The sequence below is a fragment of the Oncorhynchus mykiss genome, chromosome 9 (genome assembly GCF_057628025.1).
Source record: "Oncorhynchus mykiss isolate SJ-2025 chromosome 9, ASM5762802v1, whole genome shotgun sequence".
Classification (NCBI taxonomy): domain Eukaryota; kingdom Metazoa; phylum Chordata; class Actinopteri; order Salmoniformes; family Salmonidae; genus Oncorhynchus; species Oncorhynchus mykiss.
Window position 1 is genome coordinate 20,075,114 of NC_143030.1, and position 18,908 is coordinate 20,094,021.

General features: G+C 42.6%; 2 protein-coding genes across 6 annotated transcripts in view; one reads left to right on the forward strand and one right to left on the reverse strand.

Moving 5' to 3' along the window:
• The window catches only part of LOC149980822 (ciliated left-right organizer metallopeptidase-like), an 81,663-nt gene that overhangs the window by 30,412 nt on the left and 32,343 nt on the right, over positions 1-18,908 (forward strand).
• Positions 8,469-16,210, reverse strand: LOC110532941 (Fc receptor-like protein 3). 5 transcript variants are annotated; one of them, XM_090183713.1, is made up of 15 exons: positions 15,850-16,210; positions 15,668-15,712; positions 13,569-13,841; positions 13,159-13,479; positions 12,788-13,066; positions 12,374-12,619; positions 12,056-12,172; positions 11,912-11,936; positions 11,735-11,832; positions 11,537-11,587; positions 10,923-10,994; positions 10,775-10,837; positions 10,579-10,645; positions 10,417-10,479; positions 8,469-8,994 (listed from the first exon to the last, which is right to left on the reverse strand). In XM_090183713.1, the coding sequence occupies exons 1-14, from the start codon at positions 15,878-15,880 to the stop codon at positions 10,461-10,463; spliced, it is 1,707 nt and encodes a 568-aa protein (XP_090039839.1). In that variant the 5' UTR covers positions 15,881-16,210; the 3' UTR covers positions 8,469-8,994; positions 10,417-10,460. The 5 variants fall into 5 exon arrangements, with proteins under 5 accessions (XP_090039839.1, XP_090039838.1, XP_090039837.1 ...); XM_090183712.1 differs by having other exon boundaries at positions 10,579-10,648; XM_090183711.1 differs by lacking the exons at positions 15,668-15,712; positions 15,850-16,210 and having other exon boundaries at positions 13,569-15,651.

Here is an 18,908-nt window from a genome sequence, read left to right on the forward strand (position 1 = left end):
AGAGAGAGGAGAGAGAGAGGGACAGAGAGGAGAGAGAGAGATGAGGGAGGGAGAGAGAGAAAGAAAGAAAGAAAGAGAGAAAAGGGAGATATAGTGAGAGAGAGAGAGAGCTAAAGAGTGAGAGAGAGAGAGAGAGAGAGATTGAGTGAGCATAGCCTTGCTATTGAGAGAAGCCGCCAAAGGCAGACGTGTCTCTCAAGAGAAGATAGTCTTATGTGCACACTGCCCACAAAATGAGGTGGACACCGAGCTGCACTTCCTATCCTCCTGCCAAATGTATGACCATATTCGAGACAGATATTTCCCTCAGATTACACAGACCCAAAAAGAACAAATCCAATTTTGATAAACTCCCAAATCTATTGGCTGAAATACCAGTGTACCATCACAGCAGCAACATTTGTGACTTGTTGCCACAAACACAATTGTAAATTCAGCCCGTATTTATGTTTATCTATTTGCACATCATTACAACATTGTATATAGTCATAATATGTATATTGTCTTGGAACTTTTTGTGTGTAATGTCTAAATTGATTTATTTCACTTGCTTTGGCAATGTAAACATATGTTTCCCATGCCTATAAAGCCCTTTGAATTGAATTGAAGTGAGAGAGAGAGACTTAGAGACAGAGACAGAGGATGTGATAATACAGTGTGTGGTTCCTCATATTGGCCTCATATGCCTGCAGAAGGGTTTGCATGAGCTATCCTGCATACTCATGGTACATGAAAAACCCGCCCACTTGCTTCCACCCGCCCATGTGTTTTCAGGAGGAAGTGGTTTCGAGGTTACTTACAATGGCCCCCCTTCTACGTTTCAATTAACATGTTGTTGTGATGTAACTTCCTGTGACTGGTAGTCTCCATGGCGACCGGCTTCTGATTCTCAGGAGCAGTGACCTTAGAGATTTTATTACATTTCTGGAGGGGCTATGTCATGGACACTTAAAATTCCAAAATGGGGTAAAGATGGCAGCCATATTATTCAGGGAGAAATCCAAACCAGTCTAATTGAAATGAATGACAGAATAGGCAGAATCCTGATTTTACTTATGCAGGAAAATAAAAGTAAAGCATGTAATATATCAGAAATTGTGTAATACAATTATTGTCGACCTAAATATTTGTCAAATAATTATAAATATACTTTATATACCAATTCGCTGTATAAGTAGCCTCCAAAATATACACAGAGTATACAAAACATTAAGAACACCTGCTCTTTCCATGACATAGACTGACCAGGTGAATCAAGGTGAAAGCTATCATCCCTCATGTCACTTGTTACTTCGATCATGTCACTTCGATCAGTGTAGATGAAGGTGAAGGTTAAAGAAGGATTATTAAGCCTTGACACAATTGAGACATGGATTGAGGTGAACGGCCAAGACAAAATATATATATATATGGATATATATATATATATTTTTTTCTCTCCAATTTCATGGTATCCAATTGGTAGTAGTTACAGTCTTGTCTCATCGCTGCAACTCCCGTACAGACTCAGGAGAGGCACGCGTCATCCGAAACACAACCCAACCAAGCCGCACTGCTTCTTGACACAACGTACATCCAATCCGGAAGCCAGACACACCAATGTGTCAGAGGAAACACAGTACACCTGGCGACCTGGTCAGCGTGCACTTCGCCCAGCCCGCCAGTGCACAAAGAGACAAGGATATCCCTGCCGGCCAAACCCTCCCTAACCTGGATGATGCTGGGCCAATTGTGCGCCGCCCCATGGGCCTCCCGGTCGCGGACGGCTGCGATAGAGCTTGGGATCGAACCCAGAATCTCTAGTGGCACAGCTAGCACTGTGATGCAGTGCCTTAGACCACTGCACCACCCGGGAGGCCGCAAGACAAAATATTGAAGTGCCTTTAAATAGGGTATGGTAGTAGATGCCAAGCGTGTCAAGAACTTCAACGCTCCTGGGTTTTTCACGCTTAACAGATTCACGTGTGTATCAAGAATGTTCCACCACCCAAAGGACATCCAGCCAACTTGAGTCAACATGAGCCAGCATCCCTGAGGAATGCTTTCGACACCTTGTGGAGTACATGCCCAGACGAATGGAGGCTGTTCTGAAGGCAAACCGGGGGGGAGGGGGTGTGCAACTCAAGATTAGGAAGGTGTTCCTAATGTATGCTCAGTGTATGTGAACCAAAAATGTCAATTCATGTATTATTGGAAAGCTGTCATGCTATTATGATACAATATCTTTCACGGTCGTTATAATGAGGAGACCAAGGCGCAGAGTGGTAAGCGTGCACAGTTATTTAATAAAGAATGAACACTGAACAAAACTAACAAAAACAACAAAATGAACCGTGAAGCAAATATGGCTAGTGCAGAACAGGCAACTAGACATAGAATAACAACCCACAAAATACCCAAGGAATATGGCTACTTAAATATGGTCCCTAATCAGAGACAACTATTAACAGCTGCCTCTGATTGAGAACCAATCTAGGCAACCATAGACATATAAACACCTAACTTACAAAAAAACCCAAGACATACAAAACCCTCTAGACAATACAAAACTAAACAAACCACCCTCGTCACACCCTGACCTAACAGAAATCATAAAGAAAACAACGATAACTAAGGTCAGGGCGTGACAGTACCCCCAACCCCCAAAGGTGCGGACTCCCGGCCGCAAACCTAAACCTATATGGGAGGGTCTGGGTGGGCATCTAACTTCGGTGGCGGCTCTGGTTCTGGACGCCGCCACCCTTCTTTACACTGATCCCTCCGCCCTTGTAGCACTGACCTGTGGATCCTCGCCGGAGGCTCTGGACTGCAGATCCTCACCATAGGCTCCGGACTGTGGCCCGTCGCTGGAGGCTCCGAACTGTGGCCCGTCGATGGAGGCTCCGGACTGGGGATCGTCGATGGAGGCTCAGGGACTGTGGCCCGTCGCTGGAATCTCCGGACTGTGGCCCGTTGCTGGAGGTTCCGGACTGTGGCCCGTCGCTGGAGGTTCCGGACTGTGGCCCGTCGTTGGAGGCTCCGGACTGTGGCCCATCGCTGGAGGTTCCGGACTGTGGCCCGTCGTTGGAGGCTCCGGTCTGTGGCCCGTCGTTGGAGGTTCCGAACTGTGGCCCGTCGTTGGAGGTTCCGGACTGTGGCCCGCCCGTCGTTGGAGGCTCCGGACTGTGGAACTTCGCTGGATGTTCCGGTCTGTGAACTGTCACCAGAAGCTCTGGACTGGGTACTGTCGCCGGATGCTCTGGACTGGGTACTGTCACCGGACGCTCTGGACTGCCGAGGCGCACTGTAGGCCTGGTACGTGGTGCCGGCACTGGTGGTACCGGGCTGGTAACACGCACCTCAGGGCGAGTGCGGGGAGCAGGCACAGGACGTACTGGACCGTGGAGGCGCACTGGAGGTCTGGAGTATAGAGCTAACACAACCTGTCCTGGCTGGATGTTTATTTTCGCCCTGCAAATGGCATCCAGGGCGCTGGCACAGGACACACTGGGCTGTGCACACTCACCGGAGACACAGTGCGCAGAGCCGGTGCAGGATATCCTGGTCCAAGGAGGTATACTGGAGACCAGGAGCACTGCGCCGGCACCTTCCTTCCTGGCAGGATAACTATTCTAGCCCGGTGCGCTCTATTCCAGCTCCTCGCATTGGCCGGGCTAGAATAGTTATCCTGCCAGGAAGGAAGGTGCCGGCTCAGTGCTCCTGAGCCACCGTGCGCTCCACCGCATAACACTGCGCCTGACCAGTTACACACTCCCCACAGTAAGCACGAGGAGTTGGCGCAGGTCTCCAACCTGACTCATGCAATCTCCTCGTGTGCTCCGCCTAAAAATGCTGTGCTGCCTCCGAGAATGTATGTCTGTCTATCTGTCTGTCTGTCCACATAGGTCTAAACACATAGACACATAACCCCCCTAACTGGAACAGTGGTCTTACCAACCATGAGGTGAAATATCAGTCAGAGTCAGACAACCACTAATGTCATTAATCACCTTGACCTTGTCTGTAGGATGAGGAGGCAAATTGCAAGAACTCATAGTCACGCATACTGTACTTAGATTACCAATTCAACACAGTATGGAAACATTCAATATTGTTACCATGTTATATCACATTCTAACTTATGAGTCTGACCTTTGTTTACTTGGAAGACCCCTTTGCAATCATAGGTGTGAATGTGCACATTTACATTTTTCAGTTTATTAAAAACAGTCAAGGCATTTGTGTGTGTTGGTTGTAGAACTACAGTAGTTTAACCTGTCTACGATACTGGTTCCCAATTGGGGATCAACCCTCCCACGTGCAGCTGGAACGGTGGCGCATGGAACGCAAAAATATTCTTAAAAATATTTAACCTCCACACATTAACAAGTCCAATAGCTCAAATGAAAGATAAACATCTTGTTCATTTAGCCAGCAAGTCAGATTTCTAAAATGTTTTACGGCGAAAACATAGCACATATATATGTAAAACCACCACCAGACACAGCTCATTTCAATAGCCAAAACATGCAATCAACAAACGCAGGATTAAAAAATAAATCGCTCACTAACCTTTTGAAAATCTTCATCAGATGACAGTAATATGACATATTACACAGTACATATTTTTTTTTTTCAATAATATGCCATTTATATCCATAAATGTCCATTTACAGTGAGTTCACCTTCAGAAATTACTCAAAAACGCCCGCAGGAAATCTATGTAGCGCGGCAAGATAACGTAAAATAGACATCATAAACTTTGACTAAATATACATGTTCTACATATAGTTAGAAAGATACACTGCTTCTTTATGCAACCGCTGTGTTAGATTTATTTTTAACGTTACAGAAATCGCACACTATTCCATATTGTGAGACAGCGCTCAGTTCCAAGCTACATTTCCACGTAATGTTGGAGTCAACAGAAACACAGATTTAAGCATAAATATTCCCTTACCTTCGATGGTCTTCGTTCAGAATGTTCTGGAAGGCTTCATACTTACCCAATACATCGTTTGGTTTCAAGTCTTGCGTCTTTGTATTAGCTACTGCTAATAACATCAGCTGAAATGCACCCAAAACGTCCTCTGGTCCGGATAAGTTGCGCATCAAAACTTCAAAATTACACATTATATGTCGACTAAACAGGTCAAACTAAGTGCAGAAGCAAGCTTTATGATGTTTTAGACGTGCAAAACAAACTTCAATTCAATCGCCCATCGTCTGCCCTTCTCTTCAGTGCTGGAAACAAAGGAATGACTGTGACCAATTCGCGCCCATACGCACAGCCTATTCTCTCGTGGCACGCACTAATTTCACTCCCATAGGGTCAATTCTCGCGCGATTTGAACGGTTTGAAGCTCTAATGAAAGAGGACATCTAGCGGAAGAGATAGAAAGTGTCCCCAGAATCATAGCTGGTTGGGAGGGGTGGGGGCATGACGTCAAAGTTGCTCCAACTTTCATGGCCACAGAAACTAGTTTGGAAGAATGCCTGCCCTGTGAGTTCTGCTATACTTACAGACATAATTCCAACGGTTTTAGAATCTTTAGAGTGTTTTCTATCCAATAATAATTTTTATTTGCATATATTAACAATTTTTGAAAGATTTTTTTTCCAGTTTACTAGGGGTACCCAATCTCTCCAAAGGGGGCGTTTGTCTGCCATATCCTCAACAGGTTTTAATGTTGAAGTATAGTAAGAGGTCATTACTATCTTAGATGAGGGGGGTTATAAAATGTTGCACATCACTATATTTTTATCAGAGAAAGGATGTCAGTGTCTCAAGTTCTTCATATGTATTTCCGTTAGTATTTCCTGATGTTACAACTGAACTATAACTGATCAACCTAAAGTACTAGTTTGGAGAGTTCTATTGTATTGCATTATATTGTATTGTATTCTATTACCAGGGGTATTCTTTGTGTATTAAAGTCAGTATCCAATGTAATGTCTAACATTTCATTATTGAGTGAGGCTGTCAACAATGTTGTGAGGCTGTCAACAATGTTTCCTTCCTAACACTTTTCCTGTAATGTTGAGGAGACAAGAACTCTATTAGGCTGAAAGGAGAGCTGACCAAAGTAGGTTGGTTGTATGGAACAGTTGACCATGAGGAAAATATCTGTTTACTGTAACAAAGCATTCATTCCATCTGGTGGATAAAATAAAAAGTTTATTAAAAAATCATGATGCAAAGATTCTGTAAAAGTACAGGTTATTAGAAGCAAACATGTACATGTGTCACGCCCTGACCTTAGTATTCTTTGTTTTCTTCATTATTTTGGTTAGGTCAGGGTGTGACATGGGTGATGTATGTGTTTTTGTACTGTCTAGGGTTTTTGAATGTTTATGGGGTTGTTAACCATCTAGGTGTTTATGTATGTCTATGGTTGCCTAGATTGGTTCTCAATTAGAGGCAGCTGTTTATCGTTGTCACTGATTGGGAACCATATTTAGGCAGCTATCTTTTTTTTGGTATTTTGTGGGTTATTTTCTATGTCTAGTTGCCTGTGTCTGCCCTAGTATTATATAGCGTCACGTTTGGTTTGTTGTTTTTGTATAGTTTGTTAAGTGTTCTTCGTCTTCATTAAAATCATGTATTCATCTCACGCTGCGTCTTGGTCTCCTCCATTCAACGAACATGACAGAATTACCCACCATAAAAGGACCAAGCAGCGTGATAAGGAGGAACAGCGCTTTGTGGAATTGTGGACTCGGGACAAAATACTGGACGGTAAAACATCCTGGACCTGGGAGGAGGTAATGGCAGGGGACAAGACCCTGCCATGGAAGCAAGTGGAGAGAGCACAGGAGGAACGGCGACGATATATGGGTACACGGCTAGCACGGAAGCCCGAGAGGCAGCTCCAATAAATGTTTGTACAGTACCATGTCCAGAGCGTCCGGCGACAGTACCATGTCCAGAGCGTCCGGCGACAGTACCCAGTCCAGAGCGTCCGACGACAGTACCCAGTCCAGAGCGTCCGGCGACAGTACCCAGTCCAGAGCGTCCGGCGACAGTACCCAGTCCAGAGCGTCCGGCGACAGTACCCAGTCCAGAGCGTCCGGCGACAGTACCCAGTCCAGAGCGTCCGGCGACAGTACCATGTCCAGAGCGTCCGGCGACAGTACCCAGTCCAGAGCGTCCGGCGACAGTACCCAGTCCAGAGCGTCCGGCGACAGTACCCAGTCCAGAGCGTCCGGCGACAGTACCCAGTCCAGAGCGTCCGGCGACAGTACCCAGTCCAGAGCGTCCGGCGACAGTACCCAGTCCAGAGCGTCCGGCGACAGTACCCAGTCCAGAGCGTCCGGCGACAGTACCCAGTCCAGAGCGTCCGGCGACAGTACCCAGTCCAGAGCGTCCGGCGACAGTACCCAGTCCAGAGTGTCCGGCGACAGTACCATGTCCAGAGTGTCCGGCGACAGTACCATGTCCAGAGCGTCCGGCGACAGTACCCAGTCCAGAGCGTCCGGCGACAGTACCCAGTCCAGAGCGTCCGGCGACAGTACCCAGTCCAGAGCGTCCGGCGGTAGTCTACAGACCGGAACCTCCTACGACGGGCCGCAGACCGGAACCTACCACGACGGGTCGCAGTCCGGAACCTACCACGACGGGTCGCAGTCCGGAACCTACCACGACGGGTCGCAGTCCGGATCCGCCAGAGTCTCCCTCCGGTCCGGATCCGCCAGAGTCTCCCTCCGGTCCGGATCCGCCAGAATCTCCCTCCAATCCAGAGGCGCCACTCACTCCAGACTCGACCATTAGTCCAGTGGCATCGTCTAGTCCGTGGTCGGCGGTGAGGGTTCCCGCTCCAGAGACATTAAGTAAGTTTGACGAGTCAGAAGTGGAGCGGGATCCACGTCCCGAGCCAGAACCGCCACCGCTGAGTCATGCCCACCCAGACCCTCCCATATAGGTTTAGGTGTGCGGCCGGGAGTCCGCATCTTTTGGGGGGGGGGATACTGTCACGCCCTGACCTTAGTATTCTTTGTTTTCTTTATTATTTTGGTTAGGTCAGGGTGTGACATGGGTGATGCTTGTGTTTTTGTACTGTCTAGGGGTTTTGTATGTTTATGGGGTTGTTTACCATTTTGGTGTTTTGTATGTCTATGGTTGTCTAGATTGGTTCTCAATTAGAGGCAGCTGTTTATCGTTGTCTCTGATTGGGAACCATATTTAGGCAGCCATCTTCTTTGGGTATTTCGTGGGTTATTTTCTATGTCTAGATGCCTGTGTCTGCATTAGTATTATATAGCTTCACGTTCGGTTTGTTGTTTTTGTATAGTTTGTTAAGTGCTCTTCGTCTTCATTAAAATCATGTATTCGCTGTGCCTTGGTCTCCTCCATTCAACGAACGTGACTGTGACATTCATATACAAAATATGTTATTCTATCATCTGAATGACAGAAATAATGAATCAATGATAATACATTTCAGTATATTTACAACCAAACAATTCAATACACAATACAAAGCAGATATAATTACTGTAGCTGTTTATAAGATGTATCATCATTACAACATATCCTTTATTTAAGCTGTTACAGTAATACACACAGGGTTAAATAGAATATATTTGTTGTATTTATCTGGTAAATTAAAATAACATACAAATCCTTCATGTACAAGGTGTTATTGTGTGTGTGTCCCTCACAGAACAAACACATGAGAAATGTAACGTGAAATCACGTTTTCACATGTGCAGTTCCATGTCATATGTTGTCACATGTTGTCACATGTTATCATATTAACTTCAAATAAGATCACGTTATCACATTAACTTCAAATAATATCACGTGATCACATGAAAACGTGTTTTTGGAATACTTCACATGTTCACTTGTAAGAGTGAATGTGTTTTTTCTGTATTTGTGTGTTCGTGTGCATGTGTGTGTGTGAGCATGCCTGCATGTGTGTGTGCTTGCGTGCATCCAGCATGCATAACCCATGTTCCCAGATGGCTCCTACGTCTCCTCTGATGGTGTGTCCCTCCATCTCCCTCAAGGACCTGTAACATATCACCACACAAAGTTATTTATCCCTCCATCTCCCTCAAGGACCTGTAACATATCACCACACAACATTTGTTTAGTGCTTGCAGTCAAACAAAGTCCTAAGAATAAAACAGAGATATACTGTCAATAGATACAGTATACTATGATATATGAGCATTAATTCCATAAAGGTGTAATAACCTGATAAACCATGTATTAGAAACATGTAATTTTACTACAGCCTCTGCTGTTAAGCCTATGTTACGTTACTTTCATGTGCAAGCATCAAATAAATGACATGTCAAACATTCCTTCCAACCAAAACATGCTGTAATGTCTATCTGTCTTTTCAAAACAGCTCTTCACTAAAAGGGCATGATTATAATTGTAACAATTTCACAGTATTATTGTAACATCATAGTGTGGAAATATATATTAAAATCATGTTTTTGATTGCACTGGGCCTCTCAGAGTCACAGTTTGTTGAATTCTTTGATGTACAGTCCACTCAATTATTTGGACATTTTATGTTCATGTAAACTAAGTAAACTGATTTGGTTTAACCAATGGGAAGCCTTGCTAAAGTTTTGGGACAATCGCGTAAACTCTGGGTTTGCTGTGGCAGAGGACTTTTGAGGCGCTCGAAGGGGTGATGCTGCTGGAGACATGAGGAGAACTGAGACGGACACTATAGTTGTTGAATTTCAAACTTTTACATTTGAAGAGATTCCATTTAGCAAAGAGACTGTTGCTTAAGTTTACTTACCTGTTACATGTGTACAGATAGTCCTGTTAAGTATCTGTCCAATTTGCCCGAATTCGCCTATTGCTATATGGAGAATTTTGTCATGGTAGCTTAGCTTGTCAGGTCGGGAGCTGTTTTGTTTCGAGAGACCTGAGGACTTCTTTAATGACGCTGGACATCCCTTCTGTTGCATGCAAAGCATTTTCCGCCATGGATTATAGAAAGGCATTGGCCTTGGATTTATCGTTTCAGGGGGTATGCTACGGTACTGTGAGGAACACTGGGGTTTCCCATTCATTTGCTGAATCATTTGGTTTCTATCGAAATTCATTGAGCTCCAATGCACCAACATTAGTTTGCAAGCTTGAACAGTGTAATTAATTGAGTTTGAGTGCAGTCTCTATACCCTAGGGTTATATTTTTATTCCAATATTGTAATATATTCACGTACAATTGCATTCTGTATGTGTTTGTATTTTCTTTGAGTCATTCACAGTAATATATGCCTTTTTATCTATTAGTAATATCCCTAGCCTCTTGTTTTCCCTTCGATTGAGTCAGTATCATAACATTTTAAATACTGAGATGTACTTTAAACCATTATTCCCTTGCTGATCTGTCCAAGTCTGTTGTGAGAGGGTTACATATAAGTATCATATTAGTATCAATAGCATATGGATATTAGTCTTACCTGGGGTTGTGCCTGGCTTCAGTTGAGAATAGACTGAATCTGTCTCAGGTGGGGTTGTTGTTTCTGTAGGGAGTGAGGACAAAATACAGAGATATTCAATATGTGGTCAGAAGTATGAGGTTCTGATATGGGGAATATGGAGGGAGGGATGTCCAGTCTTACCTCTTCTTCTTGGCTTTGGTCTTCTTTTGGAGGACAACCTCAGCATAGGTCACATCAACAGGTCCAGCTGCTGATGACAATGGACATTTCCAGTCAACAAATTAAGGAATTATCTTATTTAATATTCTGCCTCTTCATCAAAACTCCCAAATTGTGACTTTAGTGACTAACTGCCAACTAGTAGAATGGGTCTTACTTGTGGCCTTTCCTGTCTTCACCTCAGAGTAGACTGGACTTTCTTTTGGATCAGCTGGCTTTTCTGAGAAAAATAAAACATTTATTGTAAATGTTTTAACTAATCTTTGACACACTGCACATTATTCATTGATGTCACAGATAGTCACCATTATTTTTCTTGTCCAACTTTGTGAGTTGAATCTGGGCGTATGTCAAATGACTTGGTCCAACAGCAGCATCTGAAACATACAGGTGATACACTAATATCTCTACTTAAGACTATTCAGTCTGTATTGATGAAGGGTTACAGATTGACAGACAGAAATGTAAAGGTAATTTCTGATTGAGTCTAAATGTACAGTGTTTATCTTGAATGTAGTCTCCACTAACGTGGGTACATTGCCTTTAAATTTAAATCACACTGTAACGCTGAACTTCCACGATATGGACTGAATACAGCCCTTAGTCTTAGTGTTAGTCATATTAAACACATGAAGAACAGCAGCAGTAACTCTATACTGTATTCATACTAAACACATGAAGAACAGCAGCAGTAATATACTGTATTCATATTAAACACATGAAGAACAGCAGCAGTAACTCTATACTGTATTCATATTAAACACATGAAGAACAGCAGCAGTAACTCTATACTGTATTCATATTAAACACATGAAGAACAGCAGCAGTAACTCTATACTGTATTCATACTAAACACATGAAGAACAGCAGCACTAACTCTATCCTGTAGTCATACTAAACATAACACAGTATACAGTACCATTATTATAGTTGTCTGAGGGATTGATCGTATCGTAGACGTGAACACCACCTGTTGGTCAAAGAAGAGAGAGACAGGTTAGTTAGGTTGGTTCTCCCTCAGGGACAGAGAGTACAGTAACATGTTATATAAAGTGGATGTTGATGAGACAGTGTATGAGGTTACAGAGAGTGGTAAAGTCTGGGCTGAGAAACTGACCATGCTGCAGACATGTATACCCAGCATCAGGAGCCTGACCCTGGGTAGATCCTTGGTCCTGTTGGGGGTCCTGGTTGGTGCACTGGGTCTGGGGGTGCCTAGAGGGAGAGAGATACTCATGAAGAACTAAGACGATATATTACTGAATAATTATAGTTGAGAGACAGGTGTACTCACAATAATATTCTGTTAAAACAGGAACCTGTAATGAGAAATGCAAACTATTGTATAGGGTATTATCTGTATTGAACTATTGTAATTACACATTTTTCTAACTAAACATGAACTACAGAGTTAAATGATGAATAAGACAAATCTTACCTTTGGCGTTTTTAAATCTCCACAGCAGGACGAGGAGAATGACCAGTAGAACACCAGCAACAACCAGACCCACAACCACTCCTACTAGGACTGGTGTAGAGGATCCAGGAGCTACGGCTGGAGAGAGAACAGCACAACACCATCAGACTCTGAGAGAGGTAATATAGGACTACAGACAAGCCTGTATATTTTGATAATTTAGTTTAGAGGTCATATTTTCTATGGGATTGCAAATCCAAACGTTTTTTAACTTCAACACTAAAATCACTATCACACAGATGATGAAAAGGTAACTTGTGATCAGAATCGTTTTCTCACCTCTCACTGTCATCCAGCTCTCTGGTGATTCTCCCTTGTCAGGGTATTTGCATGTGTAGAATCCTTCATCTGATTTGGATACTGCAGGGATGGTCATCTCTCCCGTGGTCTCATTTTTGATGAGTACTCCATCTTTGTAGAAATCAGCCTTGATGTTTGAGCTGGTTGTCCTGTATTTGCAGCGCAGAGTCACAGAGTCTCCTTCAGTCAGGGGATGGACAGGGCTCTCCAGGATCACATTACCAGCTGTTTAACATAATATATAAATAATACTGTAAATCTGCATACTAGAGTCATCACCCTCAAAATATTATGATCTTCTATTTTATAAGAGATGCATTTCGGTTACAGAATTGAACATCCTATTATCATGAAATTTTGTTTTTGTGTGTGAATGTCGTACAATAGACGTACCATGCACTGTGATGTTGACAGCATTACTGTACTCTCCTGATCCAGACTCACACCAGTACACTCCACTGTCCCCTGTGTATGTGGACCTGATGGTACATGTAGACCCTGTTATTGATCCCCAGTTAGAGACACACCCTGACTCTACTCCTCTCTCTGTGTATCTCATCAGTCTCCATCCAGTAGAGTTCCCTTTCAGCTCACAGCTCAGTGAGAGAGACTTTGATCTAAAGTGTTGAGTTGTGTTGGGACTTATTCTGAGAAACACTGAAGGCTGCAGATCTGAAACAATGAGAGACAGAGTCAAACCTTTAGTAAAATAATATATATTATACACGAGGGAGACTTAAATATGTTTCAATGCGTTTAGTTACCTCCTGACCAGAGAAACTGAGGTTCACTGTAGTGTGTGTCATAGACTGGGTCTCCTCTCCCAGCTCTACACACATATCCTCCTGTGGGAGTAGGACCAGCAGGGATCAGAGTGTAGGAGTCTTCACTAGTCACATTTTCAGATAGGGGCTGTAGAGAGTAAGACTTGTCTGATAGAGAGGGTAACCCAGCTCTGTAGGGAACAGTCCTGTACCAGGAGAACCTCCAGGCTGTAGACGTCTTGTCAACTTCACAGTTCAGAGCCACTGAGTCTCCAGGGTTCAGCCACTGAGGAGAGACACTCAGGACAGCCTTGGGTTTACCTGTTATGAAGGAAAGGCAGGATTCAAACTTTTAATCTTAAACATATTTGAGCAACCATCATGACTTGTATAATCTTAAATAGACTTACCAGACACTTTCAGTTGTACAGCTTCACTGGTCTTGGAGAACTTGTTTCCCTTCACACCCTCACAGGTATATGAACCACTGTTAGACATGTAGACAGGACTGATTCTGTACTCAGTCTTTGTGTTAAAGGGGATCACTAACGGACTATTATGATACCATATGTAGTTCCAGTCAGAGTCTCCTCCTCCCTGTATGCCACATCTCATAGTAACAGTCTCTCCAATGAATATCTGGGTCCAGTTGGGTTGGAGGGTCAGAACAGCTACATGTCTCTCTGCACAGACACAACACAGACAACTAACTGAATTAACAGTTGGAAGGAAGGTGTTCTTAATGTTTTGTTCACTCAGTGTATATCGTGCAAATAAATACTTCCAGCTCTTACCACATTCTTTACGTTCTCTCTCAGACAGAAACATCAATGGATAAAAATTTCAATAAAGAGCTTCAGTATAACAATACATCCACTACTTGAATATTGAAACAGGGAAAGGCCAACATATTAAGTGGGGCTCCAGTCCACAAAGTAATAAGTATGCCAGTATTACAATAAATGGTTGAAATGACTGAATAGCATCTCACTATCAACTCATGTGCAGAGTTATTCACTGATATTAAAGGAGAAGTTTGCATTTTTACAACAAAATGTCAATTTTTAAATGTAAATACCATGTTATAGAACAGTTCAGACACGTTTTTTGTGATTTAAAACTTATCCTAAACAGCAAATCACTTCCTCATCCTCCTTATGGGGAACCCCCAAAAAACATGAACAGTCTCTAAAATCACCCTAACATGTCATTTTAGAAACGGTAAAGCTCTCAGTTTAATGATGCAGGTATTTTAACGTTGTATGCATGAAATTGTGTCGTTCTGAACTTTATCCGAAATACTATATTCCGTTTTGCGCAATTCGAGACATTTTCCTTATCAAACTCTTCCATTCTCCATGTAGCTTGCTGCTACAGGTAACTGCCAAAATAAAGGAAACACCAACATAAAGTGTCTTATTAGGGTGTTGGGGCACCACAAGCCATCAGAACAGCTTCAATGAGCCTTGGCACAGATTCTACAAGTGTCTGCAACTTCCTGTGTGGAAGATTAGCTCTGATTAGCTCTTTCATTCATGTCATTATGACAGCAAAGTCAGATCATGAGAGCTCTCATTCCTATCAGTACATTCATGCTCCATGAGATTATGGTGAGATGCTTTTCAGAATGGTGAGATGCTGTCAGAATGGTCAGATGCTTTTCAGACTGGTGAGATGCATTTCAGAATGTTGAGATGCTGTCAGAATGGTCAGATACTTTTCAGACTGGTGAGATGCATTTCAGAATGTTGAGATGCTGTCAGAATGGTTAGATGCTTTTCAGAATGGTGTGATGCTTTTCAGAATGGTGAGATGCATTTCAGAATGGTGAGATGCTGTCAGAATGGTGAGATGCTGTCAGAATGGTCAGATGCTTTTCAGAATGATGTGATGCTTTTCAGAATGGTGAGATGCTGTCAGACTGGTTAGATGCTGTTAGACTGGTTAGATGCTGTTAGACTGCCCTTATGGAAAAACCACATGATTTCAGATGTGGTTATGAGTTGAGACTTCTGGGGCTGATATTTCACATTAAGTTTCACATGTGGATTTTCACATGTGATTACATAACTTTTTTAATTCATTTTCACATGACAAAATTGCCAATTTTTTAAAACTTAACGGAAAGGTTCACTCATTTTGAATGTTAAATTGTTTTTGTGCATTTCTAAAGGATGTTCTATCGATTCCCTAAGTCATTTCATGTTTTCATGTGTATCTGAGTTGTTGGAGTTCAAGCAGGCAGAAATATGGCTGGTATGACGTATCATACTGGCTCCAATACAGACTTTAGTCTACCTGCATAAACACAACCATCATAACACAATTACCTATCAGTCAAATAAAACATGTACATAAACTATGTTTCCTACCTCTTTACAGATCATACATACACAACTGAATCCCCTTTTCTCATAACATTAATGAACGTGAGTGAGGAAGGAAAAGCAGAGACAAAGATGATGAAACATAAAGAGATGGAGGTTTGATCAAATAAATGAATATCTACCATCATCTTCATCACAGTGTCCACAGTAGATGAGGATACTCAGCACTTCAACAAAGACAAAAGTCATTACAATACAGTAGTAATACAGTAGTGTATACCACTATAGTAATAGAATAGTAATATTAACATTAGTGCATTGTGCTCATAGACAAACACACAAACACTAATACGTCCTTACTTACAGAGCAGCACACAGAGCAATGTGTTCTCCATTCTGTCCCACTGACAGGTGACCTTCTCTACAACTACAGTTCTTCTGACAAACCCCTCTACTTCCTATATGACAGACTGTTTAGATCACGCCTCTTCACCGTCACACAGAAAAATAGAGAAAATGATTGAGAAACGTACAAAGGCTGTGAGAAAAAAAGAGTAGCGGTTGATGGCGTGTTCATTTTCTGACCAACTTCTTCTTATGATTGGCTACATGACCTCACACTGGTTCCTTCCTCTTTATTGAAGGAAAGGAGGATGGAATGAGAATAGAGGTCTGAGATTAGATCAGTTTGGTATCAGAATGTGCAGATGTTAGTTCATTTTTACAACCACCATGCACAGATGCCTCCCCCCAAAGCTAAGTTATGGTAACGACTGGTATCCCAGCTAGCCTCAGCTTCAGCTATCCCCTCCATAAACACATGGAGAGCAAGACTTGTCTGATAGGGAGGGTAACCCAGCTCTGTAGGGAACAGTCCTGTACCAGGAGAACCTCCAGTCTGTAGACGTCTTGTCAACTTCACAGCTCAGAGTCACTGAGTCTCCAGGGTTCAGCCACTGAGGAGAGATACTCAGGACAGGTTGTGGTTGATTTGGGATTAGACAGAGGACTGGTTAAAAAAAATTATTCTAGTTGCCCATTGAGTTGTTTGCATGATTAGATAGACTTACCAGACACAGTCAGTTGTACAGCTTCACTGGTCTTGGATAACTTGTTTCCCTTTACACTCTCACAGGTATATGAACCACTGTTAGACATGTAGACAGGACTGATTCTGTACTAGTCTTTGTGTTAAAGGGGCTGAATAACTGACTATTCTTATACCATCTGTAGTTTCAGTCAGAGTCTCCTCCCCCCTGTACAGTGCCTTGCGAAAGTATTCGGCCCCCTTGAACTTTGCGACCTTTTGCCACATTTCAGGCTTCAAACATAAAGATATAAAACTGTATTTTTTTGTGAAGAATCAACAACAAGTGGGACACAATCATGAAGTGGAACGACATTTATTGAATATTTCAAACCTTTTTAACAAATCAAAAACTGAAAAATTGGGCTTGCAAAATTATTCAGACCCTTTACTTTCAGTGCAGCAAACTCTCTCCAGAAGTTCAGTGAGGATCTCTGAATGATCCAATGTTGACCTAAATGACTAATGATGATAAATACAATCCACCTGTGTGTAATCAAGTCTCCGTATAAATGCACCTGCACTGTGATAGTCTCAGAGGTCCGTTAAAAGTGCAGAGAGCATCATGAAGAACAAGGAACACACAAGGCAGGTCCGAGATACTGTTGTGAAGAAGTTTAAAGCCGGATTTGGATACAAAAAGATTTCCCAAGCTTTAAACATCCCAAGGAGCACTGTGCAAGCGATAATATTGAAATGGAAGGAGTATCAGACCACTGCAAATCTACCAAGACCTGGCCGTCCCTCTAAACTTTCAGCTCATACAAGGAGAAGACTGATCAGAGATGCAGCCAAGAGGCCCATCATCACTCTGGATGAACTGCAGAGATCTACAGCTGAGGTGGGAGACTCTGTCCATAGGACAACAATCAGTCGTATATTGCACAAATCTGGCCTTTATGGAAGAGTGGCAAGAAGAAAGCCATTTCTTAAAGATATCCATAAAAAGGGTTGTTTAAATTTGCCACAAGCCACCTGGGAGACACACCAAACATGTGGAAGAAGGTGCTCTGGTCAGATTAAACCAAAATTGAACTTTTTGGCAACAATGCAAAACGTTATGTTTGGCGTAAAAGCAACACAGCTCATCACTCTGAACACACCATCCCCACTGTCAAACATGGTGGTGGCAGCATCATGGCTTGGGCCTGCTTTTCTTCAGCAGGGACAGGGAAGATGGTTAAAATTGATGGGAAGATGGATGGAGCCAAATACAGGACCATTCTGGAAGAAAACCTGATGGAGTCTGCAAAAGACCTGAGACTGGGACGGAGATTTGTCTTCCAACAAGACAATGATCCAAAACATAAAGCAAAATCTACAATGGAATGGTTCAAAAGTAAACATGTCCAGGTGTTAGAATGGCCAAGTCAAAGTCCATACCTGAATCCAATCGAGAATCTGTGGAAAGAACTGAAAACTGCTGTTCACAAATGCTCTCCATCCAACCTCACTGAACTCGAGCTGTTTTGCAAGGAGGAATGGGAAAAAATTTCAGTCTCTCGATGTGCAAAACTGATAGAGATATACCCCAAGCGACTTACAGCTGTAATCGCAGCAAAAGGTGGCGCTACAAAGTATTAACTTAAGGGGGCTGAATAATTTTGCACGCCCAATTTTTCAGTTTTTGATTTGTTACAAAAGTTTGAAATATCCAATAAATGTCGTTCCACTTCATGATTGTGTCCCACTTGTTGTTGATTCTTCACAAAAAAAATACAGTTTTATATCTTTATGTTTGAAGCCTGAAATGTGGCAAAAGGTTGCAAAGTTCAAGGGGGCCGAATACTTTCGCAAGGCACTGTATGTCACTCACTGTAGCTTTGGAAAGAGCTGTGAGAGAGGAGAAGCAACCTAATCAGATGATTTGAATATTATTTGATACACATCATGTTGATTCATTTCCAACAGTTTAGCTGTTGTAGAGTTTTGATAAAAGTACATTTTAGGTGTATAACAGTTGCAGCCAAATATATTGGCACCCTTGCACTTTTCTTAAATAATTCCCTATTTCTTCTTAAATAAGTTGATATTTACTGTCAGTATAGCGGGGCAGGGCTGAAACATAGATTTGCAGATTAGACACATGCTATACATTTCTTAAGCTGGATACAAGTAGCTCTTTCAAATGACTCTTTAAAGAAAAGTTTTAACGGGAATTAGTCATGTTCAGTTAGTGAACCATTTGTGTGGTTGTATCGGGTTAGAGTGATGAAATGCAGAAAAATACGTTCTGATTATTTACTCACGTTGAGTGTTCCCCGGAGGAAAATTCACAAAGCACTTAAACACAGACAGAGACAGAGAGGGAGAACGAGAGAGAAAAATAGAGAAAT

Bases quoted from the DNA above. Each gene is read 5' to 3' on its own strand.
- LOC110532941 (XM_090183709.1), bottom strand. From the start codon at position 13,986: ATGTTTCTGTCTGAGAGAGAACGTAAAGAATGTGGTAAGAGCTGGAAG. The intron at 13,067-13,158 runs GTAACTAAACGC...TCATTGTTTCAG, and splicing joins TCAGTTTCTCTGGTCAGGAG to ATCTGCAGCCTTCAGTGTTT. The intron at 10,995-11,536 runs GTACTGTATACT...TGTATGTTTCAG, and splicing joins CTCAGACAACTATAATAATG to ATGCTGCTGTTGGACCAAGT.